General features: G+C 40.2%; 1 protein-coding gene across 1 annotated transcript in view; it reads left to right on the top strand.

Moving 5' to 3' along the window:
* The window catches only part of Elp2 (elongator acetyltransferase complex subunit 2), a 40,694-nt gene that overhangs the window by 4,647 nt on the left and 10,422 nt on the right, over nt 1-25,625 (top strand). The window contains exons 3-16 of the mRNA XM_050134862.1: nt 824-894; nt 11,525-11,678; nt 12,055-12,132; nt 13,624-13,688; nt 13,896-13,962; nt 14,563-14,706; nt 16,233-16,328; nt 18,531-18,631; nt 18,826-18,957; nt 21,727-21,873; nt 22,009-22,197; nt 24,579-24,648; nt 25,080-25,175; nt 25,402-25,459. Of these exons, the coding sequence (XP_049990819.1) occupies nt 824-894; nt 11,525-11,678; nt 12,055-12,132; nt 13,624-13,688; nt 13,896-13,962; nt 14,563-14,706; nt 16,233-16,328; nt 18,531-18,631; nt 18,826-18,957; nt 21,727-21,873; nt 22,009-22,197; nt 24,579-24,648; nt 25,080-25,175; nt 25,402-25,459 (1,468 nt within the window). The remainder of the gene's footprint in view (nt 1-823; nt 895-11,524; nt 11,679-12,054; nt 12,133-13,623; nt 13,689-13,895; nt 13,963-14,562; nt 14,707-16,232; nt 16,329-18,530; nt 18,632-18,825; nt 18,958-21,726; nt 21,874-22,008; nt 22,198-24,578; nt 24,649-25,079; nt 25,176-25,401; nt 25,460-25,625) is intronic.

Below are 25,625 nucleotides of genomic sequence, written 5' to 3'. Positions count from 1 at the left end.
TTTTTTTGAGATAGGGTTTCACTGTAATTCTAGAGCCTGTCCTGGAGCTAGCTCTTGTAGACCTGGCTGGCCTCGAACTCACAGAGATCCGCCTGCCTCTGCCTCCCGAGTGCTGGAATTAAAGGCGTGAGCTGTCACTACTACCCGGCTGGTTCTTCAAATTCTTAAAGAATGTGAAGTGGGACAAAAATTTTGAAAATCACTGCAATGCAGTGAATTATTTCTCTTCATTGTGAGACTCTGACTGCAGAGTTTCTGATGGACCTGTTGATTGCTGTAATTCTCACTCCAGTGGAACTCTTTTAGTTGTCCTTCTGTGCCGCCTGTGCTGTTGTCTAACACTCTGAGTTAAGTTTCTTTTCATTCTGCATTATAATCTAGGTGCAAGTGCAGAATGTTCTTGCGCTAGTGAGACTCTCCTGTAGTTTTGTCTGTAATATTTAAAAAAAAATAAGCTTTGTACACCACTTATCTCAAGTAGTAGATCAGAGTAAGTTGTGTATCAGTAAAAGCCATTATATAATACAAAAAAATGGCTCTTCATGTATGTGCAGAAACATAGTTAGTTGTAAATATATTACTTGCCACCCCTTGACATCAGAGACCACAGGAATCACACCATAGGACTTTGTTGTGAAGCATGAATTTTGCTTTATTTAAAAGTAAGGTCACATGAAATGAATTACATGTGTTATCACTGTAATTAGTGCCCCTCTAGTAAGGTCTGTCACCATGTGATTTAGATTCCCTAAGAAGGTGATGAGAAAATAACTAGGGGAAGGAATGAGATGAATGCAAATATTTACCAAAACAACTTTTTCAGCCTCTTCCTCTGAATTGGTGTCTGGAGGATCCGACAATCGAGTGATTCACTGGGAATTAGAGAATAATAAGGTCAGTAACTGTTTCTAACTCTAAGAAATGACTATATTTACTTTTCAAGTTTTAGCTCTTTTTGTTTTCTGATTTATGAGTGCCCTCGTTTTTTTCTCATCTATGAACTTACTTTATTTGCTTATCTGTAACCTATATACTTTATTGTTTTGTAAAATCTGAAGAAGAAACCCCAGCACTGAGAAGAAGGTGGACATAAAGTCCCCAGCCAAGCAGGTGTTTGCATTTATGCCTACTGGGAAAGAAAAAATATATTTTCTGCCATTGAGTGTCACTGGATGTATCAAACATAATTTAGGTCAAGCCCCATGTCCAGAAGTAGCTGGCTAACACAAAACTGGTTCCATGTTTTTGTATTTTTGTTTTGTTGTTGTTGGGGTTTTTTTTTTTTTTCTTCATCTTGGCTTTAGTTAGTTAGTTTTTACATACTAATCCTAGTTCCCCCTCCCTCCTCTCCTTTCACTTCCCCCTTCCCCCCACCCCACCTCCCATTTGCTCCTCAGAGAGGTTAAGGCCTCTCCTGGGAATTTAACTAAGTCTCATTGAGACAGAACCGAGCCCCCACCCCCCAGGCTGAGCAAGGTATCTCCATAGAGAATGGGTTCCACAAAGTTGGTTCAGGCATTAGCATTAGATCCTGGTTCCACTGCCAGTGGCCCAAATCACTCTATTGTCCTGTATTCAGGGGTCCTAGTTTGGACCTATGCAGGTTCCCCAGTTGTCAGTCTGAAGTTAGTGATCTTCCGCTAGTTTGGGTCAGCTGATGCTGTGGGTTTCCACATCATATCATGGTCTTGACTCCTTTCTTTGTTCATATTATCGCTCGTCCCTTTCTTCACCTGGAGCTTGGCCCAGGTGTTAGTTGAGGGGCATCTAGGTTGTTTCCAGGTTCTGGCTATTACGAATAATGCTGCTATGAACATAGTTGAGCAAATGTTCTTGGGGTGTGATTGTGCTCCTTTTGGGTGTAAACCCAAAAGTTATGGTATTGCTGGGTCTTAAGGTAGATTGATTTCTAATTTTCTGAGAAATCGCCATACTGATTTCCACAATGGCTGTACAGTTGTACTCCCACCAGCAATGGAGGAGTGTTCCCCTTACCCGATATCCTCTCCAGCATAAACTGTCATTGTTGTTTTGTTTTTTATCTTAACCATTCTGATTGGTGTAAGATGGTATCTCAGAGTTGTTTTGATTTGCATTTCCCTGATGACTAAATGTCTTTTGGCCATTTGAGAGTCTTCTGTTGAGTATTCTCTGTTTAGATCTGTACTCCATTTTAGAATTTGATTACTTGTTAGTTTGATATCTAGTTTCTTGTGTTCTTTGTATATTTTGGAGATCAGCCCTCTGTCAGATGTGGGGTTCTGAAGGCAGCTGTTTTGTCTTGTTGACTGTGTTCTTTACAAAAACTTGTTAGTTTCAGGAGGTCCCATTTATTAATTGTTGCTCTCAGTGTCTTTGCCACTTGGGTTATATTTAGGAAATGGTCTTCTGTGAGAATGCATTCAAGTGTACATCCCACTTTCTTTTCTATGAGGTTTATTTAGTGTGGATAGATTTATGTTGAGGTCTTTGATCCATTTGGACTTGAGTTTTGTGTATGGTGATAGATATGGCTCAAATAGCATTCTTCTGCATGTCAACTTCCAGTTATACCAACACCATTTGTTGAAGATGCTTTCTCTTTTCCATTTTATATTTTTAGCTTCTTTGTCAAAAATCAGGTGTTCATAGGTGTGTGGATTAATGTCAGGATCTTCGATTTGATTTCTTTGGTCCTCCTGTCTGTTTTTATGCCATTACCTATCTGTTTTCATCACTGTAGCTCAGTAATAGAGCTTGATGACAGGGATGGTGATGCCTCCAGAAGTTCCTTTATTGTACAGGGTTGCTCTGGCTATCCTGGGCTTTTTGTTTCTCCATATGAAATTTAGTATTGTTCTTTCAAGGTCTGTGAAGAATTGTGCTGGGGTTTTGATGGGGATTGCATTGAGTCTGTGGATTGCCATTTTTACTGTTTTAATCCTGCCTATCCATCAGCATGGGAGATAATCTTCAATTTCGTTCTGCAAAGACTTAAAGTTCTTGTCATACAGGTCTTTCAGTTGTTTGGTTATAGTTACCCAAAGATATTTTATGTCGTTTGTGTCTGTCTATTGTGAAAGGTGAGGTTTCTCTGGTTTCTTTCTCAGCTTGCTTATCATCTGTATATAGAAGTGCTACTCATTTTTCGAGTTAAACTTGTATCCTGCCACATTACTGAAGATATTTATCTGCTTTGGGAGTTCCCTAGTAGAATTTTTGGGGTCACTTATGTTTACTATCATATTATCAGCAAATAGGGAAAGTTTGATTTCTTCCATTCTAGTTTGTATCCCCTTGATCTACTTTTGTTGTCTTAATTGCTCTAGCAAAGACTTTGAGTGCTATACTAATAGAATAGATATGGAGAGAATGGACAGCCTTCTTGTTTCTGATTTTAGGGGGATCGCTTTGAATTTCTCTTCATTTAGTTTGATGATGGTTGTTGGCTTGCTGTATATTGCCTTTATTATGTTTAGGAATGTTCCTTGTATCCTTGATCTCTCCAAGACCTTTATCATGAAGGGGTGTTCTATTTTGTCGAAGACTTTCTGCATCTAATGAGGTGATCATATGTTTTTTTTTTCCCCCAGCTTGTTTATATAGTGGATTATGTTGACAAGACTTTTGTATGTTGAACCATTCCTGCATCTCTGGGATGAAGCTTACTTGATCGTGGGGGATGACGTTTCTGATGTGTTCTTGGATTCAGTTTGCCAGTATTTTATTGAGCATTTTTGCATCAATGTTCCTGAGAGAGATTGGTTTGTAATTCTCTTTCTTAGTTTCATATTTGTGTGATTTGGGTATTAGGGTAATTGTAGCCTTATAAAAAGGGTTTGACAGTGTTCCTTCTTCTGTTGTTTGGTACAATTTGAAGAGTATTGGTATTAGCTCTTTGAAATTCTGGTACAATTCTGCACTGAAGCTATCTGGTCCTGGGCTTAGTTTCGTTGGGAGGTTTTTGATGACTTTCTAATTCCTTATGGGTTATAGATCTATTTAATTTGTTTATCTTTTAATTGATTTAATTTTGGTATGTGGTACTTATCCAGAAAGTTGTCCATTTCATTTAAATTTTTCAATTTTGTAGAGTACAGGTTTTTGAAGTATGACCTGATGATTCTCTGAATTTCCTCAGTGTCTGTTGTTACGTTCCCCTTTTCATTCCTTATTTTGTTAATTTGGATATTTTCTCTCTGCCTTTTGGTCAGTTTGGATAAAGGTTTGTCAATCTTGTTGATTTTCTCAAAGACCTAACCCCTTGTTTTACTGATTCTTTGTATTGTTTTCTTTGTTTCTGTTTTATTGATTTCAGCCCTCAATTTATTATTTCATGCTGTCTACTGCTTCTGGGTGAGTTTGCTTCTTTTTGTTCTAGATCTTTCAGGTGATCTGTTAATTCACTAATGTGGGGTTTTTCCAGCTTCTTTATGTAGGCATCTAGTGCTGTAAACTTTCCTCTTAGGACTGCTGTCATTGTGTCCCATAAGTTTGGGTATGTTGTGTGGTCATTTTCATCGAATTTTAGGGAGTCTTTATTGTCTTTCTTTATTTCTTCCTTCACCCATTGGTGATTCAGTTGAGCATTGTTCAATTTCCATTGTGTTTGTGAACTTTCTGAAATTAGTGTTGTTGAATTCTAACTGTAAGCCATGGTGATCCAGTAAGATACAAGTAGTTACTCCCATTTCTTTTGTATTTATTGAGGTTTGCTTTTTTACCAAGTATGTGATCAATTTTTGAGAAGGTTCCATGAGGTGCTGAGAAGATGGTATATTCTTTCATGTTTCAGTGGAATGTTCTATAGATGTCAGTTAAGTCTATATGAGTCATAACATCTGTTAGTTCTCTTATTTCTCTGTAAAGTTTCTGTCTGGCAGACCTGTCCAATGGTGAGAGTGGGGTGTTGAAGTCTCCCATTATTAGTGTGGGGGGCTTAATGTGAGATTTAAGCTTTAGTAATATTTCTTTTACAAATGTGGGTTCCGTTGTATTTGGGGCATAGATGTTCAGAATTGAGATTTCCTCTTGATAGATTTTTCTTCCTGTGACTAATATGAAATGTCCTTCTTTGTCTTTTTTGATCAGTTTTAGTTTGATGTCTATTTTGTTAGATACTAGGATAGCTACACCCGCTTCTTTTTTAGATCCACTTGATTGGGAGATTTTTTTCTCAACCCTTTATTCTGAGGTAATGCCTTTGAGGTCAAGGTGTGTTTCTTGTATACAGCAGAGAATGGATTCTATTTTAGTATCCAATCTGTTAACCTGTGTCATTTTATAGACGAATTGAGTCCGTTGATACTAATGAACACTAATGACCAGTGATTGCAAGTTCCTGTTATTTTTGTTTTTGTTGTTGGTGGTGGTATTGTGTGTGTTTCCCTTTTTGGGATTTGCTGCTTCGAGACTATCTATTGCCTGTGTTTTAGTACACGTAACTTGGACTGGAGTTTTCCTTCTAGTACTTTCTGTAGGGCTGGATAGATATTGTTTAAATCTGGTTTTATCACAGAATATCTTGTATTCTCCATATATGGTAATTGAAAGTTTTGCGGGGTATTGTAGTCTGGGCTGGCATCTGTGGTCTCTTAGTGTCTGCAGAAGGCCTGTTCAGGACCTTCTGACTTTCATCGTTTCCATTGAGAGGTTGGGTGTAATTCTGATAGGTCTGCCTTTATATGTTACTTCGCCTTTTTCCTTTGTAGCACTTAATATTTTTTCTTTATTCTGTATGTTTTGATTATTATGTGGTGAGGGGACTTTTTGTCCAGTCTATTCGGTGTTCTGTAAGCTTCTTGTATTTTCATAGGCATGTACTTCTTTAAGTTGGGAAAGTTTGCTTCTATGATTTTGTTGAATATATTTTCTGTGCCTTTGAGTTGGATTTCTTCTTCTTCTAACCCTGTTATTCTTTTTGGTTTTTTGAGACAGGGTTTCTCTGTGTAGCTTTGGAGCCTGTCCTGGAACTTGCTCTGTAGAAGGCTGGCCTCAAACTCACAGAGATACGCCTGTCTCTGTCTCTCAAGTGCTGGGATTAAAGGCGTGGGCCACCACTTCTCAGCTATCCCTATTATTCTTAGGTTTGGTCTTTTCATAGAGTCCCATATTTCCTGGGTATTTTGTGTTAAGCTTTTGTTGTATTTAACATTTTCTTGGACCTATGAATATATTTCCTCTATTGTATCTTCAGCAGTGCCATAGATCCTCTCTTCCATTGTTGAAATAGGAAGCGGCAGGGCTGCGTCCCCAGCACCAGGCCGCCCGCATGGCTAGGTTATGCCCCGAAATAATTACACGGAAAATGTATTCTTTCAAACACTGCCTGGCCCGGCTAGTTCCAGCTTCTTATTGGCTAGCTCTTACATATTGTTCTAACCCATTTCTAATATTCTATGTAGCCCACGAGCTGGCTTACCAGGGAGGATCTTAACCTGCGTCTGTCTGGAGCGGGAGAATCATGGCGACTCCTCACTCAGCTTCTTTCTCCCCGAATTCTCTTCTGTTTACTCCACCTACCTAATTTTCTGTCCTATGAGGGCCGAGGCAGTTTCTTTATTATTAACCAATGAAAGCAACAGATAAGATACAAGACCCACCTCCATCATTCCATCTCTTGTATTCTGCTGTTTATGTTTACATTTGTGGTTCCTGATGATTTACCCAAATTTCCTTTCCAGAATTCACAAGTTTCAGTTTGTGTTTTCTTTATTGTCTGTATTTCAGTTTTCAAGTCTTGAGTTATTTCTTTTATTCATTTAACTGCTTTTTCTTGGTTTTCTCTAAGGAATTTGTTGATTACTTCCAATTTTTTGTTTGTCTTTTCCTCCACTTTTTTAAGGGAATTTTTGTTTCCTCTTTAACCACCTCAATCATTTTCATAAAGTTGGTTTTAAGGTCATTTTCTTCTTCATCTGCGTTGGGGTGTTCAGATCTTGCTGTTGTAGAGCCACTAGTTTCTGGTGGTATTGTATTGCTCTTTATGTTTCTTTTTTTTTTTTTCTTAAATATTTATTTATTTATTTATTATGTATACAATGTTCTATCTGTATGCCTGCAGGCCAGAAGAGGGCACTAGACCTTATTACAGATGGTTGTGAGCCACCATGTGGTTGCTGGGAATTGAACTCAGGACCTTTGGAAGAGCAGGCAATGCTCTTAACCACTGAGCCAACTCTCCAGCTGCTCTTTATGTTGTTGAGTGTATTCTTACCTTGTTATCTCCCACCAATTCCTCCAGTCAGTATTGGTGGAGCCTGTACTTCATGGGGTCCCTCTTCCTCTAATTGGTATAGTTGGGGGTTTGTGACTCCATTGGGCGCTCCTTCAGGTACAGGCAGAGCAGAGCCTCCAGTGAGCTCACCTCTAGGTTCATATGGACCCAAGGCCCACTCCTTGAGGTCGAGGCCGTGCACATGTCACATGTCTGGTCTGGTTGCTTGCTACTCCCAGGCAGGTCGGTTGCTTGGGCTTCTGCATGATTCCATGTGGATTAGTCACTCGGGCTTCCCCTCTCTCTCTCTTTTTTTTTTTTTTTTTTTTTTTTTTTTTTTTTACAGTTTTGAGTTTTGTTTGTTTGTTTTGCTTTACAGTTTTGGTTTGCACAAATGAGAACATGAAGTTGGATGGGTGGGGGAAGAATCTTGAGGAGTTGGATGGGGGAAACATTATATATATATATATATAGTATATGAAGAAAAAAGAAAATAAATAACTGGGCATGATCAAATTGTTATACAGGAAAGTAAATGGTCGCATATGCTACACACTCAATATTTGAAGTAAATTGGATCTACTGTAAGATAAATTTCCAAAAGAACATTAGGAAAAAACTATCTGAAGCCCAAATACTTTATCTTATTTTTCGGTCAACTATATAGCTCTCTTAACTAGTGTTTATGGCTGTGAAGAGACACCATGACCACAGCAACTCTTATAAAGGAAAGCATTTAATTGGAGCTTCTTACAGTTTCAGAGGTTTGTCCATTATCTTCATGGCAGGGAGTGTGGTGGTACACAGACTGACGTGGTGCTGGAGAAGGAGCAGTAAGAGAGAAACACTGGGCCTGATTTGAGCAAAGCCCACCCTTACTGACATTTCCTCCAACAAAGCCACATCCTTTAATCTGTGTCAAGTAGTGCCACTTCTTTTTTTTTTTAATTTATTTATTATGTATACAATATTCTGTCTGGGTGTATGCCTGCAGGCCAGAAGAGGGTACCAAACCCGATTACAGATGGCTGTGAGCCACCATGTGGTTGCTGGGAATTGAACTCAGGACCTTTGGAAGAACAGGCAATGCTCTTAACCTCTGAGCTATCTCTCCAGCCCCAGTAGTGCCACTTCTTAATGACCAAACTTTGGGGGCCATTCCTGTTCAAACCATCACAGTAGCCAAGGTTATATATATGCTTTTTTAATAAAAAGATATTTCTGAGACATGGGCTGCAGAGATGCAGTGGGTAAAATGCTACTTCCTACAGAAGTAGATAAGTCAGGGCCCTCTTGGTCATGAGTCAAGGATATTATCTTGAAAGCTTAGTGGGCTTGAATAATGAAAAGTCAAAGTGCTCCATACCCAGGTGTGTGAACTTACTGTACCTCCACAGCAAACAGATGGCCTTTGAGTTGTAAGATGGGAGAGTGATTGCCTTGGGAAAAATTTAAGGGGTGAGGATTCAAAGTAAGAAAAATAGTACACAAATGAACCTGCCATTCCCATTTAAAATCTTAGCATCCCGTTGAATTCAGAGGAGATAGTTTAGGAAATGTTACTAGATAGTACATATGTACAGAAATAGTGGAGAATAAGGGAAGATTGTATTTGAGTACTAGCTTTAGGAGTTCATTCTTAGGCTGATCTTATGGTGTAGGCCTGTACTATCAGCACTCAACAGGCTGAGGCAGAAGTATGAATTTAAGGTCAGTATAGGCTATACAGCAAAACACTATCTCAAAGTTTTTGTTGTTGTGTTTAGGCTGGGATACAGATCCGTGGCAGAGCACCTGCCTAGTGTGGATGAGGCCCTTAGCTTTCAGGGGAGGTGTTCTTATTCAGCAAACATTTGAAAGTCAGTTGGCTAAGGAAAGCAGTATGTCAAGGGTAATGTGATAGCACTGCTAACTCAGCATAGGGAAAACAGGAAGAAAAGGAGAGTGTGTGTAAAAAATGCTTTTGGCATTATAGGTTAGTTAAAATAGATTGGGGATACAATGACAGGGAAAGGAGTAAGTGAAAATTGGGTTCTTTCTTAGGGCCCTGGGAAAAAGGTACTTCTGCAGAAAAAAAAAATGGGTAAGATATGGAACCATGTCATGTGAGCTACTGGCTGCTACAGGAATTAGAGGGCCATGTGGAGAAGGGATTTTGGAACCACCTGCATTTGAATGAACAGAATGACACTCCCACTGGGCCCAGTCTTAGCAGAAGATTCCAGGGAGGCTAAATGAGCTCAGGATGTGTGACTTGGTGGAGCAGAAACATCAGTCAACAAATGGCGCCCACGTGGACAGCTGCATCCACATAAAGCCTGAGAGCTTGGGAAGTAATTCTAGACAGAAAAGAATAGAGTTAAACACGGCTTATTGATAGCAGCATTTTCTCAGGTGGGCTCTGTTTGCTAGAGGCAAGTGTGTCTCATTTAAGAGAAGCTTCCTGACTCAACTTTAGCTGCAAAAACTTCGCAGCCCTTTTAAGAGTTTCTGCCACAAAACACTTAAATGATGTTTATGAGTAGCCTACAACATTTTTCTTGGTGGTGGTGTGGACCTTGAAACGCTATAAAAGTGTGGAAATAAACATAGCTTCAACCTGTACCTCTGCCATAAAGCTAGACTCTCAGAAAGCTAAAAAATGGGTTGGATCCAGCCGTCAAAGTCATGGTTTAATCCTAGCCATATTGCTTAGCAAATTAAAGACTCATGCGGTCAGAAAAAGAGAGATGTATAGTAAAGATAATTCAGATGAAGAAAACCTCTAAGTGATTTACAGTGTGTTTAAAAATATGTGTAAGTTTGGGAGAGAAAAGAAAAAGGATAAAGTCCTTAAAAAAGAAAAAACAAGAGTGGTTGGGTGTAGTGGTGCATACCTTTAATCCCAACAGTTGGGAGGCAGAGGTAGACAGAGCTCTGTGAGTTCAAAGTGTGGTAGCACACACCTTTAATCCCAGCACTTGGGAGGCAGAGGCAGGAAGATCTCTGAGTTCAAGGACAGCCTGGTCTACAGAGTAATTTCTTGGACATCCAAAGATACACAGAGAAACCCTGTCTCAAAAAGCCAAAAATTAAAAATAAAAATAAAAGAAACAGAGTTTAAAATAAAGCCACATAAAAGATGAAAAATACACAGAGAGTCTGGATACTGTATGTTATTATGTTGTCTTTAAATTTTTTGATGGCTGAGGAAGGAACAAAAGCTACTAAAAGACATTTGATTATAAATGCTGCTGGATTAATCCACCATAACTATTTTGAAAATGACTTGACTTCAAAATTTAAGTCAAAAGGTATGTTACTTTGGAGAAGAGGTTTTGCTTTTGTTTCCACAGAAAATGAAAGGCTAGGGATTCATTCTGGGGTAAGAAAAATCAGGTTTGATCAAGGAAGACCCCCTGAGAAATCTCCAATGGGAACAGAAGGCCCAGATGATCCAGCTTTTCAGAGGACCTCTGTTGGGAGTTTCCTCTGAGTTCTGCATCCAGAACAGTTTTAAGACAGCTGGCTGAGGTGATCAAGCCTCACAGAATATATTATTCAGGACTTGACCATAATTCAAAATTTTCTTTAGGTCCGGGCAGTGGTGGCGCACTCCTTTAATCCCAGCACTCGGGAGGCAGAGGCAGGCGGATCTCTGTGAGTTTGAGGCCAGCCTGGTCTACAGAGGGAGTTCTAGGACAGACTCCAAAGCTACAGAGAAACCCTGTCTCGAAAAAAAAATTTTTTTTCTTTAGGACCCCATAAGATTATCAGCATCCCCAATCAGCAGGAAGTAGCCTAGAAAACTACGCCCACATTCCCAAAAAATAGATTATGAATGTTTGCCTTTGTTTAGAATGTTGGTTACAATTTGTTACTGATAATGATCAGGAAGAATGCCAAACAGGGGAGATTTGATTTAGAGGACAGTCAAACTGAGGGGAGAATGAGGCCAGACTGAGGCGGGGTATGAAAGAAGGATGAAAGGAATGGGGATTCAGGAGGAAAGGCTGAGCATCTTAGGGATTGGGTACCCATCCTTGTGTTTCTGTGTGCAGTGCACCTGGACTGCTGACCAAAGAAAGAGCCTCTAAGATGGTGTAGCTGAGAATGCCCTCTTGTCTCCGCCTCCCAAGTGCTGGGGTTACAGATACACAGCCATCATGTTCTATCTACAGCCTCACCTTCCTTCTTCGAGACAGTCTCATTGATAGTCCAGGCTGTTCTCACACTCACAGTGGTCCTCTGGATAAGCTCCTGCATTCCAGGATTACAGGCATGAGCTGCCATGCCCAGCTGTGTAATTCTTCTGTTCTTGTAACACGTGTGTCATTCTTCCTGATTCAGGTTTTAAAAGCATTCCGTCTCCAAGGCCATGAAGGACCTGTTTATTCCGTGCACGCTGTTTACGTGAGTGAGCCACCTGATGTGGTGCATTCTCTGATAGCTTCTGCAGCTGCAGATTCCACAGTTCGACTATGGTCTAAAAAGGGCACAGAAGGTAGGTTTGGAGGCTTTGTAATCTAGGTAAAAGAAGTAGAAGCTGTGAAAGACTGTTGTTTACAAGAGCACTTGTAAGTGCCAACATTTCAAGCAACTTTGAAGTGTTACTCTAATATGAATGTTTCTTTTCTGATTTTTCAAAAATATCCCTTAACAAAACTATTTGCCTAAGTAAATTCCAACTAAGCCTTTTTAAATGAGCTATTTTTTTCCTCTGATCTTGTTAAAATTCAACATTTAATTAGTCAAAGTCACCAAGACCTGGGGTTGACTTCTCCACCTCTTTGCTGACACCCTAGACTAGTGATGCCACGCAGCTTCTTTAGGTCGATAAGCTCAGGGGCGATTGTTCATGGTGAGTTTTTGTTTTTTAGTAAAATACCTTCAGACCTTGACCTTCGGGGATTCAACTATTCTGACTGTCTGCCTTTCTCTTTTGCCTGGAACTACTGGTGAGTGTCCTCCCATTTATTAAAAGAACCGCATAAGAAATGTTTGGGACCTTGATTTTGCATCTGTTACATTTGTCTCTCTTGTATTGGTGATCCAGCGAATGACCTCACACATGCTCAACATCCCTCTACCACTGAACCGTACTCACAAGCCCTGTATCTAAATGCTCTTACGAAGTAAGCAAACTGGGCATTGAGATAAGGGGAGATAAAGGCAGAAGGATCAGGAGTTCGAGTCTAGCCTGGACTACATGAGACTCTGTTTCAGAAACAGAACTACAGCAGATAAACTGAGGTGTTCATAATGTAACATTTATTACAGTATTCGAAAACAAAGTCTAGCTCATAAAATTAGGGCAACTATTAGAAATTTTGGTAGCTGAGATTTTATTGGTGTAATATATTGCCAAATTGCTATGCTGCTCATTGAATTTTTCATGGATGTATATAAATACAAATTGGAGAAAGTAGTTCTTTGAAGGTGAAGATTGGGCTAAGTTGAAAGGTACTTAACTGTGTGAGCTTCTCAAGATGAGAACTCTTCATGTCCTGCATGGTGAGTTTAGTTTGGCTTCCCGTTTTCTTTAGCCACAGAAATGACAGTTGATGGGTCAGTGATTCTCTTTACCTCCTCCTTTACCTAGGGGACAGGCCCTGCTGCTAGAGGCATGGCCAGGAAACTCTAGCCTCTCTTGCTCCCTGTCCTCTATGGCAAGAGCTGGAGCTCTGGTTCCATGTTATGCAAAGGTGGCTGGGAAGTGAGGCTAGTTTTGCAACACATACCTTTCAGTCCTCTCAGAGTTCCTATATTTGATTATATGCTCTTTTATTTTAACATTTAATTCATTCTTAAGCCAAATGTAAAATCCTTGAAGTCAGAAAACACATGTAAAGATATTTAGGTAGCAGCTGATGCTGGGCTCAGAGGGTCTTCAGTATTCAGCTAGGCTAACGGTTTTTTCCCCTTGGTCCACTGGCTAGTATTGTAGAAATGCACCTTACTTGTTTTTTTCTTGAAATTTATTTTGGTTAGGGGACAACTTTTGGGAGTGCTTCTGTCTGTGCACTCTAAGGCAAGGGCTCTCTTGTTTATATACTTCATGTATTCTAGGGTAGGTAGCCTGCAACTGTCTGCCAGTTCTTCTGTCTGCCTCTCATCTTGCTGAGGAAGTGCTGGGATTACAGATGCACAACACCACATCTGGCTTTTTTTATGTGGGTCCTAGGGATTGAAGCCTTCTCCTCAGTCTCCTCCTTGCTCTTCACTTGCACTGTCTTTTACTCTCCTTCTGTCATAGTGCTCAGATTGGGCGCACTGTCTCAGTACTTGCCATAACCGCTGATTAGAACTGTGTAGAGTGTCCCTTTATTCCTGGGGACAGGTTGGACCCTTTCAGCTGATTTGTATGGTGGTGTGGGGAGCAGAAGTTGGTTTCTTCATCCAGTGGTCATAGCTGCAGTACTCACTGCCATGCCTGCTTTCCTTCCCAGTCCCAGTGTTGTCGTGTGGTGCTGATGACTGCAAAGTTCACATAGCTGTTCAACGGGATGGCCAGGTAACTAATGTTTTTATTAAGAAACTGGAATTATGTTTTGCTTAGCAATGCATCTTAACGTAGAAATTTTAAAATAGTTGCAAAATTCCAGCTGTTCAGCGTTTTCAGTGCTGTTCTATCTTGTGAATGTTTAAACTGCTTGAAGATAGTGACTAGGCCAACTAGTCACTGAGGTATCACATACCTCACTGACCCTCTTCTTCCTAGTTTCAGAAAGTGCTTTCTCTCATTGGACATGATGACTGGATAAGAGGAGCAGAGTGGGCAACCTTTGGTCAGTATGAGATTTTACTAGAAGTGTGCATGGCAGGGACAGGTTTGTTTTCTTTGTGTTACATTGTCTACTGTCCCAGTCAGAAAAGAGACTTGAGAATTTGCTAAGCATGCATCTGGAGATTAGAAGACAGCACTGGGGAGCAGGAACAGGGTTTCCTTTCAAGTCCCAAGATCACACTCACTGAGGCTCGGTGGCAGGTATCATTGCCCACTGAGCCATTATCTCTTTGGCTCAGAAAAGGGGATTCTTAACTCTTGTTAGCTATTGATTGGGTGGTGAAGAATGGAGTAAACTGATATTTACAAGATGACAGTACTTGTCTTATTTGTATGTAGATGTTCTTGAAGAATTCTTCCTAGAACTTTGTGGCCTAGCTTTATAGAATCACCTGTTGTTATATATGTATTTATTAACATTGTGTATATATTTTTGCCAATGCCATTAAAAATGAATTCCAGCCAAATAAATGAAGGATAAGGAAGCAAAGTCTAATATTTTTGGATCTAGAAATATACACATCATAGATGAAAAAGTCTTACACCTAAATTTACTACATAACAGTTTTAAAAAGTAATGTAACATGTATTTTCTAAATAGGTAGTGACCTTTTCCTAGCGAGCTGTTCACAGGATTGCATGATAAGAATATGGAGACTGTATAGGAAACCACCGCTTTTGAAAAATGAAGCAAACTTAAGAACTGTGAGAATGAAGGAAAGTACTTTCACTGTACGACATGGAGGTGGGTAACAGTGACGTGCTTGTTGTGACATGTTCAGCTCTGCTAGCTGTTTTATTTGTCTAGGTCTCCACACATCTGTGTGAAGGTTAGTCTTCTATTTTTATGTGAGATCTATTATTTTTCATGTTTGAAACCCTTTTATAGACTGTGTTAGTCAGGTCTTTTTAACTGTTGAACGTTAGGCGTACTGTTTACCAGTGACTTAATCTGTGAGATGTTGCAAGCATAGCCTTGGAAGACCTAAAAGGCCAGTGTGGATTCTGGTCCTGTGGAGCGCGTTCATAAGAGACAAGCTAAATTCTTTCTTTACATGTGAGTGACATATGTAATCCAGATTTTCTTATAATGTTGTAATAGACTGGCTTGCCACTCATAGATCCTATTGGAGATATATCTAGACCAAAATATGAAAGTTTTCATTTCTTTGTTTTTAAAGCCTATAATATGAATTTAGCTTCCCTTATTCATTTATGCTAAATTTTTAAAAAAGTTGATAGTTATCAAGTAAATAAACAAGGAGGCTGACTCTCCTGCTTGTGTTACTTATTTGTTAGGTTTTTTGTTTTTCTGTTTACTTAACACAGGGTATCATGTATTCCAGGTTGGCCTCCTTGATTCTTTTTTTTTTTTTTTTTTTTTTTTTTTTTTTTTTTTTTTTTTTTTTTTTTNACTAGCTCTTGTAGACCAGGCTGGTCTTGAACTCACAGAGATCCGCCTGCCTCTGCCTCCCGAGTGCTGGGATTAAAGGCGTGTGCCACCACCGCCCGGTCCTCCTTGACTCTTGAGCCTCCTCCTCCTTATACCTTCTAGATGTTGTTGTATTGGAGAATTGCACCACATTGTCCTGTTAATGTCAAACTGGCTGTGCTGGACACACTCATTCTCTCAGCTGAGTTAAAGCCCCAGGCCTTGGTTTTGCTATTTATTTATTTATTTATTTGGTTTTTTGAGACAGGGTTTCTCTGTGGTTTTGGAGCCTGTCCTGGAACTAGCTCTTGTAGACCAGGCTGGTCTCGAACTCACGAAGATCCGCCTGCCTCTGCCTCCCAAGTGCCTTGGTTTTGCTTTAATACTACTTTTTGCGGGGGCGGGGGGGTGTATGTATTTTCAGTTGTGCTGGAAATTAACTCAGGGTTTGCGTGTGCTAGGCAACAGTAACTGAACTACACTCGCAGGCCTGATTTTTGAGCTGATATAAATTGTATGTGTGATGTTTCAAAATGTAAATGTGTGGTTTTGCTCTTTAATCGCTATGTAACAGCCTTTTCAGGAATATTTAAAATAGTAAAATATATTCTTTAATATTTACTCATGCCCACATAGAGAAAAATGTAGGGGAAAATTTATTTTTAGCTCTTTTTTTAGTGGGTGAGGTTAATGAAGTTTAGAATTTTTGTTCTTTTTGCTGAATCTGGATTATTATGTTTTGTTCTAATTTATTGCCATAATTACACAACAGACTTGATTCTGCAAGTGTTCCTTTTAAAAGAGCTGTGAGGAAAGGGTGTCTGTTGCTTCTGTTGTAGATACTAGCATCACGTGTGCGATGGCCCTGGAGACCCTGCTGGCTGGACATGAGAACTGGGTAAATGCAGTTCATTGGCAGCCTCCATTTTACAAAGGTAAGAGGGAAGTAGAGAGCTCTTGCTTCCAGGATTAAATGTAACCATGTTTTACATATAAACAGTATTACAGCTGACTGGAGGATTGCTTTGGGCGTACCTGAAGTTCATAAACGTGAGGCGTTTGTAAGCTGGCCTGTGTAATTACCATGCCGACAGCAGCTCCACTGAAACTTGTACTCAGGCAGGCTGACCGGTTATGTTTCTTTAAAGTTCCTATGTGATTCGGGAGCTTAAAAATTGAGTCAAGCCAACCATACTGGACCCTCACTCTTGGAAGTGTGGAAGTGGTGATAATGGGAGATAGTATTTGTGAGAAACACCTTCCCCTTGTTTCCTTTGCCTTTAACCGCTGTAGGGACTGGGTTACCCTCAGACTGCTGCTAGTATACGGCTAGTTCTTGTCCTTAGGAACAGGAGTCATTGATGCGCAGATGACCGCCGACCGACCACTGCTCAGCTCTTGGGTTGAACACATTTGCCACAGTGTCTTCATCATTTTATCTTTTGAAGCCAGCTCCAATGTATGCCATGTAGCCTTGTCTAGTGATTTCTCTCTTCCCAGCCCAGCCCCTCTCTGTCTCCTGACCCATGTGCTCTGTTGTCATTAACAGATGCCTGTACCTGCTTTCTCCCAGCTCTGTAGCTGAGGGCAAACAAGCTGTGCAATTTACTGTTTCCTTTCTAGCAGCTCAAGTTTAGTTCAAAACTAAAAACAAAAAATATTGGTGAGTTTGATGGTACACACATGTAATCTCACCACTAGAGAGGCTGGGGAAAGAGGATTGTGAGTTTGTAGCCAGGCTGAACTACATAGTAAAGTCCCATTTCAGTAGAAAAGAAAGGTGAGCATGGTAATATATAGTGGTAATTCTAGCAGTCAGGAGTCTGAGATAGGAGGATTACAAGATCAAGGCTAATCCATCTTGAATAACAACACCTTATTTCAAATACACACATGTATACACAAAATAAAAAGGAAGAAAGACTATACACTCATTTTTGCTAATTTGAAGCTGTGTTTCTACTAGTAAAAATAAGAAAAAGAGGGACTTGACAGAGCTATTTGACACCTTTGGATTTTAAGGGTGCTTGCACTTACACACATAGACACATAATTAAAAATCTTTAAGTAAATAAAGAAGAGGAAGCTGTTTTTTTGACTGAGCACTTACACCAAGACCAAGTCAAAGATATAGAAAGTCAAAGTGGAATCACTAATTTCACATTTCCACGCTCGAATGAAGCTCTTTGGCCTTCAGAGAAAGAGGTGGGGAGTCGGTATCAGCCTGGACGGATGGATCAGTTCTTAGAGTACCCCCTGCTCTTACAGAGACCCGAGCTGGTTCCCAGGACCCATGTCAGGCAGTTCATAAAGACTTGTAATTCCGGGGAATCTAAAGCTCTTTAGTGACCTCTGCGTGCACAGCATAAATCTGCCCATATATCTGTAATACATAGTTAAAATGTTCAGAAAGGGCCTGGAGAGATGGCTTTTGCAGAGGACCCAGACAGTCCCCAGCACCCATGTCAGTTCACTATCAACTGTTAACTCCCAACTATAGAGGGATCAGACACCACTGTACATACACACATAGAGATGTAAGACAGACATAATTCAAAATAGTAAAACACATTTATGTTTAAAGATATATATTACTTAAAATTTTTGTATTAGAGAGAAAACTTCCAGCTTTTCTGTAGTTCAAGAACTTTGAAGCTTTCCTCCATTCTTTTGTAGAGACACAGTGCTAAGTTCAGTGCTTGTCAGACCTAGGCATGTTTATTGCACTTGAATTTCATGTTTATGTAGTGATGGACGCATTGTTGTCATTGACAAAACTTGGTACTAATATGTGCACACCATTTTTTATTACATGTACATATTTAGACATATAACTATGTTGGTTCATGTTGCTAGCTTATTACTCTATAATACTCCATTGTCTGAATCTATCACAACTTGTTTATGTTAAAGGTAGATCTTATGGCTGTTTGTACGGTTTTGGAGACTGGTTCCTGGGCTGGTCTTGACCTTAAAGCAGTTGTGCTTTAAGTGCCGAGGTTATAGGTATGGGTTCTTACATCTGGCTTTGCACACCTTTGCTGTTGCCATCAGTGCTATGTGCCTTTCTGTTTTGTTCAATCAGACTCAGGCTCCGCTTGTTGATGGTTTAAAAATATCGGTTTTTTTCTCTTTAGATGGTGTTCTGCAGCAGCCAGTGAGACTGCTGTCTGCCTCCATGGACAAGACCATGATTCTCTGGGCTCCAGATGAAGAGTCAGGGATTTGGCTAGAACAGGTAAGGTGTGGATATTTAAGCAATACAAAATGGAGCTTTTTAAAGTCAGCATATCCACCCCAAACCTATATTCCTAGAGCTGTAAATTTTCTCTCTTTGTGTACATTAAATGAGCTATAACTTCGTCTCTGGATGCTTTTCTAGTGTGAGAATTGGACCTGTTGATTGATAACTGTTTTTCTGTTCTTGTGTAGGTTCGAGTAGGTGAAGTAGGTGGAAATACCCTAGGGTTTTATGATTGCCAGTTTGGAGAGAATGGGACCATGATCATCGCGCATGCATTCCATGGAGCACTGCACCTTTGGAAGCAGAGTACAGTAAACCCAGTACGAGCATATGGACTCCTTGCTGACTTGTGCTTTCCCAGTAGACACATTTAAGCAGAGATGACTTTCCTTTCTAAAGATAGGTTTGGTATTTAAACCAAGTTAGAAGTTTGGGCTTTTCTAGGAAGGAAAATGCAGAGTTGTCCAGCAGTGTGACCGTACTGAATGATGCCCAAATGTTATTCATGTGGGGCTGAAATGTGGCTCTGTGGCATTAGTCTAGTTTATGTGAGACCCTGGGTTGTCTGCCCTGACCTCCCATCATGTGCAGATAAAAGTCAGTCTGGATGCTAGCTAAGTTTTATAAATAAATTTAATAAATAAATTAAATAAGAGTATTGAGTGAAATGTGACTTGGATATTTTGAGTGTGTATCAGATAGCTTCCTTTTTTTTTTATTTTTTTGTTTTTGTTTTTCGAGACAGGGTTTCTCTGTGGCTTTGGAGCCTGGAACTAGCTCTGTAGACCAGGCTGGTCTCGAACTCACAGAGATCCGCCTGCCTCTGCCTCCCGAGTGCTGGGATTAAAGGCGTGCGCCACCATCGCCCGGCAGATAGCTTCCTTTTAAAAATATATTTTACATATTTTTATTTTGTGTATGTGTTGGTGTATAAGTGTAAAGGTTAGAAGACAACATAGACACAACTTTCTCCTTATACCATGTGGGTCCTGGGGATGAAGTTTAGGTCATCAGGCTTTGTGACCAGTGTCCCTATTTGTTGAGTCATCTCACTAGCCTAGTAGCTTCCTTTCTAAAGTACATATTCATGGATTTGCATCACTTTTAGTTTATGGCCTTTGAAATAATCACCTCTGAGGTTTTAACTTCTTGTTTTATTGAAGACTTAGTCTTACAACCTTCATTTGAACTTGGCCTTTAAGATTCTTTCCACAGTTAAAACAACCAATGAATCTATGACAATGTTAGTTTAGAACTAATTCTTAAGGTGAATTCTGTTTCCTTAACTCAGACTCTTTGAGGGTGTTTGCAGAAGGAAAACACTAGATGAGGGAGAAGGCCCCCAAATCTGAATTCAATTTCACTGTGCTTATGCATAGGATTTACCATGTGTGGGGTAGAGAGTTGATTTTTTAAAGTGGGCTTTTTTTTTTTTTTAAGGACAGTGGTAGATTGACCACAAACTGAGCCTGAAGCAGAGTGCCTGCATACCCCAGACCCAGTGCTCATGGGCTTCACTGACTATCAGCAGCCCACACCAGAGTGCTCCATTTATTTACAATCAGGATTAATTATTTAAAGATTTATTTTTAGGTGTTTGTGTGTGGGTATGTGCATGTGAATACAGGTGCCCAGAATAGAGGCCAGAAGAGGGTGCTAGATTCCTTGGAACTAGAGCTGTAGGCAGATGTGAATTGACTGGCATGGGCTGGGAACCGAATTTGGGTAGTCTGGAAGAGCAGTGCACACTCCTAACCACCGAGCCGTCTTCCTAACCCTTCAAGATTGATTTTTATTTATTTTTCAAAGATTTATTTTGTATGTGTGAATGAACATATGCTCAGTGTATGTGCAAGTGCTCACACTTGCCTGTGCACAGAAGCCAGGAGAGGGTCAGATTCTTTGAGAGCTGGAGTTGTAGGTGTTTGCAGGATGCTTGGCTTGTTCCATCGGTGCCGAGATCTGAACTCTAGTCTTCATGATTCTTCAGCAAGCACTCTTAACCACCAAGCCATCTCTCCAGCCCAGGGCTGATTTTTATGAACAAGTACGGTAGACTGTACTAGTAATCCCAAAGTGCTGTCTGTGAACTGCAGCTTGTTGTAATCACTCCTTAGAACCTGTATGACTTAGTTTAATTATTTATAGAACAAGTGTGGTAGTTCATGCCTATAATTCCAGCACTTGGAGACAGATATAAAAACATCAAGAATTCCTTGCCAGCCTCTGGTGTGCAGAGCAGAGTTTGGGACCAGTCTGTGTTACATGAGACCCTGTTTCAGTATAACAGAAGAAAAAGTATTATTAACTATATCATTAGGCTTGGCTTTAAACAACCTGCTAGTTGCATAATCAATTTCATTTCCTCTCTTAGTTTTATTCCCTGTTAGTTTATTAAGAAAGGCTCTGGGGACAGGTACATGGCACACCCTGTTATTACCTTCTATACATGGTTGCTGTTGTGAGCTGAATAGGTGGACCAATTTGATGTCGTTCATTTTTCTGTCCTTTATATCCATAAATCCTTTAACTTTTGTTTTGCTTTGCTTTGTTTTGTTTTGTTTTGAGACAGGGTCTCTCTATGTAGCTCTGGCTGTCCTGGAGCTCACATATAGACTAGGCTGGTGTCACAGAGCTCTGACTGCCTTTGCTTCCCTAGTGCTGGTTTTAGGGTGTTTGGTACCACACCTGACTCGGTTTTTTAACTTAATATAGAAACCCTTTAGGTCCACACTAAAATTTATTCTCATTTTACTCAATATTCTTTCTTCATTATGGAGTTTAATAAATACTCAGCAATCATGTTGTATGTGCTATCACTGCATACTTCATGAGTATAAACTCAATTCTAATGCATTTGTGTGGTGGTCACTTTTATTTACCTGTTTTGCAGGAGAGTTGATAGACAGGTAGTATCAGGCTGTCTTGACTGCTGGGAAATGTCCTATAAACACTGTTTCAAAGGATGTGGTTGATTGGGAAACAATCAGCTCCTTTTATTTTATGATCTTGTCTTGAATATTTAGTTTTACAGCTTTCCTCTTGATGGTCCTTGTTTATCTTGGTATATGTTATCATTTTTATTGCAGAGACAGTGGGTTCCAGGCATTGTCATTTCAGGACACTTTGGTGGTGTCCAAGACCTAATATGGGATCCAGAGGGAGAATTCATTATCACCACTAGTACTGATCAAACAACTCGCCTTTTTGCTCCATGGAAGAGACGAGGCTATCAGGTAAGATGCTTTCCTGCTTAACTCAAGACCTTCTTTCCATTTGAAATCTCCTATGGATCAGTCTCCTCAGCTCTTGAAAAGGACTGATTTTGAAGCATGGACTCATTTTTATTTTCTGTTGTGTTTTAACTTCAGGAGACTTGGCATGAGATTGCAAGGCCTCAGATACATGGTTATGACCTGAAATGTTTAGCGATGATTGATCGGTTTCAGTTTGTGTCTGGAGCAGATGAAAAAGTTCTTCGTGTTTTTTCTGCTCCTCGGAATTTTGTGGAAAATTTTTGTACCATTTCTGGGCAGTCACTGAATTATATGCTTTGCGATGTGAGTATTCCTCTAAATCTTTTATTTTGATCTTTTTCTTTCAAATTTAAAAAAGTTTGCTTCAGGCTGTAGATGTAGCATACAGGTAGGAAAGAAGTCATATCACATTTGTCTGGTTTGATAGACTTACATGAGTTGTCGCATGTAATGATGTAAATATTAAACACAGGCTAGAGAGATGGCTCAGCAGCTAAGAGCATTTGCTGTTCTTGCAGAGGACCTGAGTTTGGTTTTCAGCACCCACAATAGCTTAAGCATATTCCTGGCTTACTCAAATTAACCCATTTCTTTTTTTTTTTTTTTTTAATATTTATTTATTTATACAATGTTCTGTCTGTATGCCTGCAGGCCAGAAGAGGGCGCCAGACCTCATTCCAGATGGTTGTGAGCCACCATGTGGTCGCTGGGAATTGAACTCAGGACCTTTGGAAGAGCAGGCAATGCTCTTAACCACTGAGCCATCTCTCCAGCCCCTTAACCCATTTCTATTAACCTGTGTATCGTCACGTGGCTGTGGTTTACGGGGTTAAGTTCCATCCAGTGTTTGTCTCCGGCAGGGGCTACATGGCTTCTCACTGACTCCGCCTTTTTTCTCCAACATTCAGTTTAGTTTTCCTTCCTAGCTCTATTCTGCTAAGCCACTGGCCAAAACAGATTTATTCATTAACCAATAAAAGCAACACATAGACAGAAGGACTTCCCACACCATCTAGCCTTAATGAAAATGTTTTGATAGGACTTCATTTATATTACAAGTACATTTTTATTTTTGTTTATTTATACCTGCTTTTTGCATAAGATTTGGGCTACTTGCAAATATATGTGAATTTTGTTCTAGAATACAGATTGTATTTCTTAGCATGTATATGGCCCATGGTTCTAGCATTGAAGAAAACAAATAGCATGGATTATAAGATGATAAAGTAGGTGATGTATGCCTTTAATCTCAGCACTTGAAAGTCAGAGGCTGGCAGTGTGTATGAGTTCAAGGCTAGCCTGGTCTTTATAGTGAATTCTAGATCAGCCAAGGCTGCATAACTGTCTTAAAAATCTAAATAAATAGTGAGTAATAAATAATAAAGTACTGGAAATGAAGTGGGAAGATAGTTGGCTATAGAGAATGGTTCTCTTGCACATAGTGTCTGTGTATACTTTATTACTAAGAGTTGGGTCACAGGTAAAAGGTAGAAGAGAAGGAGAACCAGCAAGCAAGGGAAGGCCAGAGCTGTTGGGGCTCGAGTGAAGAGGGAATGAGAGTTGAAGGCAAGTGTACAGGGCTTTAGGTGGCAGGTACAGTTCATATTGTGCTGTTGAAAGAATGTGATGAAAAGCATTTTGTAACCAAGAATATTGTATGGGAGCTCAGGGATTAAGGGGGGAAGCCAGGAGCAGTGTGGGAAGGGCAGGAGAGAGCAGAACGGCAGGAAATGAAGTTCAGCTTCACTTGGCAGCACCTCATGCCTCAGCTTTCTCAGACGCTGAAGGCAGTTGCTTCTTTTCTGCTCGCTCCTGCTATTGCTGAGCAGTTGGAACAAGACCCAGAGGGAGCTCAGACTAGAGCAGGTCCAGGATCTGACCAGCTCTAGGAAAGGAACGAAGTGGGGTTTTCTGGGATTCCAGGAAAAGTTTAGCTCCAGACACATTTGATCCTGTGTGCTAGAGCACAGGTGCCCTGTGGCTTCCAGTGGTTCTCACTGATTTTGACTACTTGGTATTTGATACTGACTGTTGTTGGGTAAGCATCAGGTTTACTTCTCACTGCCCTTCTCTACAGTGTAGAGTATCTTGCAGCACCTCACACCCAAGTAGCCATTCTCAGACATTTGCTATTTTAAATTCCTATCACTCATGAGTCTAGTTCCAGCCTGTGTGTTAAAGTTGAATTGGTAAGCACTCAGCATATGGTTGAATACCATTTTTGATGATTAGAGTATGGCTCACATGTGAGTGCAGGATCTAGGCAGAGTATTGTTTCTTCAGATCATACTTCACGAAGTTATAAAGTAGCTTTAAGTTATGTACATATGTCTAATAAAAATGACCTGACCCTGCTTTTTTGAGCAACATCCTTGTTTCAGGGACATCCCTTGAGGCTTTCTTGGTGGGTGGAGTTTGACCTTGCATTTCAGCCAGGTGGCTGGGTGGCTTACCTAGGAAAGAGTGCCTGGTGAAGGTGGGATGGTGGGTAGAGCCTGTCTGTTGGAGAGGGGTTGTTGGAAGTGGCACCTGTCAGTTCAGGAGTTGGAAAGATGGCAGACAGCCACACAAATCAGGCTCGAAACATTCTCAGCATTTATGAACATCACTTTTTTTTTTTGTGGTACTTGAGATATCAGTAACTTTTAGTGTCTGTAATGTACATATTGTGCTTTTCATTCTAGGAAAACAATGAACTTCCAGAAGGAGCCACTGTTCCTGCTTTGGGGCTGTCAAACAAAGCTGTCTTTGAGGGTAAGGATTTAGTCTCGAAAATTATTGAATTTACTTAAAATTTAGTTACAGATTTCCATGCACCCATTGCTTCTTTAGGCCTGTTCCAACATTTTGTAGTAACTGCTCTGTTCACATGTGGCCCACTGGCACAGGTGCAGCTTTCATCAGGACTTCACAGAGCACTCCAAGATTGTAAGCAATTTGAAGGGTCAGTTATATATGCCAGAAAACTTGTAAATACCTAGGTAAAAGCAAATGGACAGAATCCTTATGGAATTCATTCCTGCTTTAAGAGCTAGTTAGGAAAATACTGAAGTAGAAAAGCCTTTGCAGTCTCGTGGACAGAGCTCTGAAATACACGATTTGGAAGGGCGGCTCCTCTCTGATATGTGGCTTTGAGACATTGTCATGGCAACTCCGTTCATGATGTCCGTGTTTCTCTAAACTAGGAGACCTGGTCACTCAGAATTCTGATGAAGAGGAGCTCTTAACTAGCCCTGCCTTTGGGTATCCCGAAGTGATTTTTCAGCCTGCTATCCTTTCTGGTAAGACATGACGAGCAGACAAGCTACGCACAGTCTGTACTCTGTCACTATGCACCTATTTTCTTTTCTTTTTTTCTTTTTTTATTTATTGAAAGAAAAAAAAAATTCCCGCCTCCTCCCAGCCTCCCCCTATTTTTTTTTCTTGTGCTTTTATTTTCTATTTGGCTAAAATTGGAAAAAGACAATTGTATTAAAAATTTATTGTAAAATTAAAATTGTATTGCAGAGCCTCCCACTGAGGATCACCTTCTGCAGAACACCTTGTGGCCTGAAGTTCAGAAACTGTAAGTGAAGCTGTGGTTTTAGAGTCAGTCGTAGCTTGAGGGTCCCTTTAGGACTTGACTTTCTATTCCCCTTCCTCCTACCGACATTTACCTCTTTCCCAATAGAGTTTCATAGGGGTGAGAATCAAATCTCACATGGATTTGTTTTTCTTCTTTATGTTGGCGT

This window comes from Alexandromys fortis, unplaced genomic scaffold (assembly GCF_014885135.2).
Source record: "Alexandromys fortis isolate MF-2015 unplaced genomic scaffold, M_Fortis_MF-2015_v1.1 scaffold_25, whole genome shotgun sequence".
Taxonomy (NCBI): Eukaryota; Metazoa; Chordata; class Mammalia; order Rodentia; family Cricetidae; genus Alexandromys; species Alexandromys fortis.
Note: the sequence above shows the minus strand (reverse complement) of the source record. Positions and strands in the feature narration are given on the sequence as shown.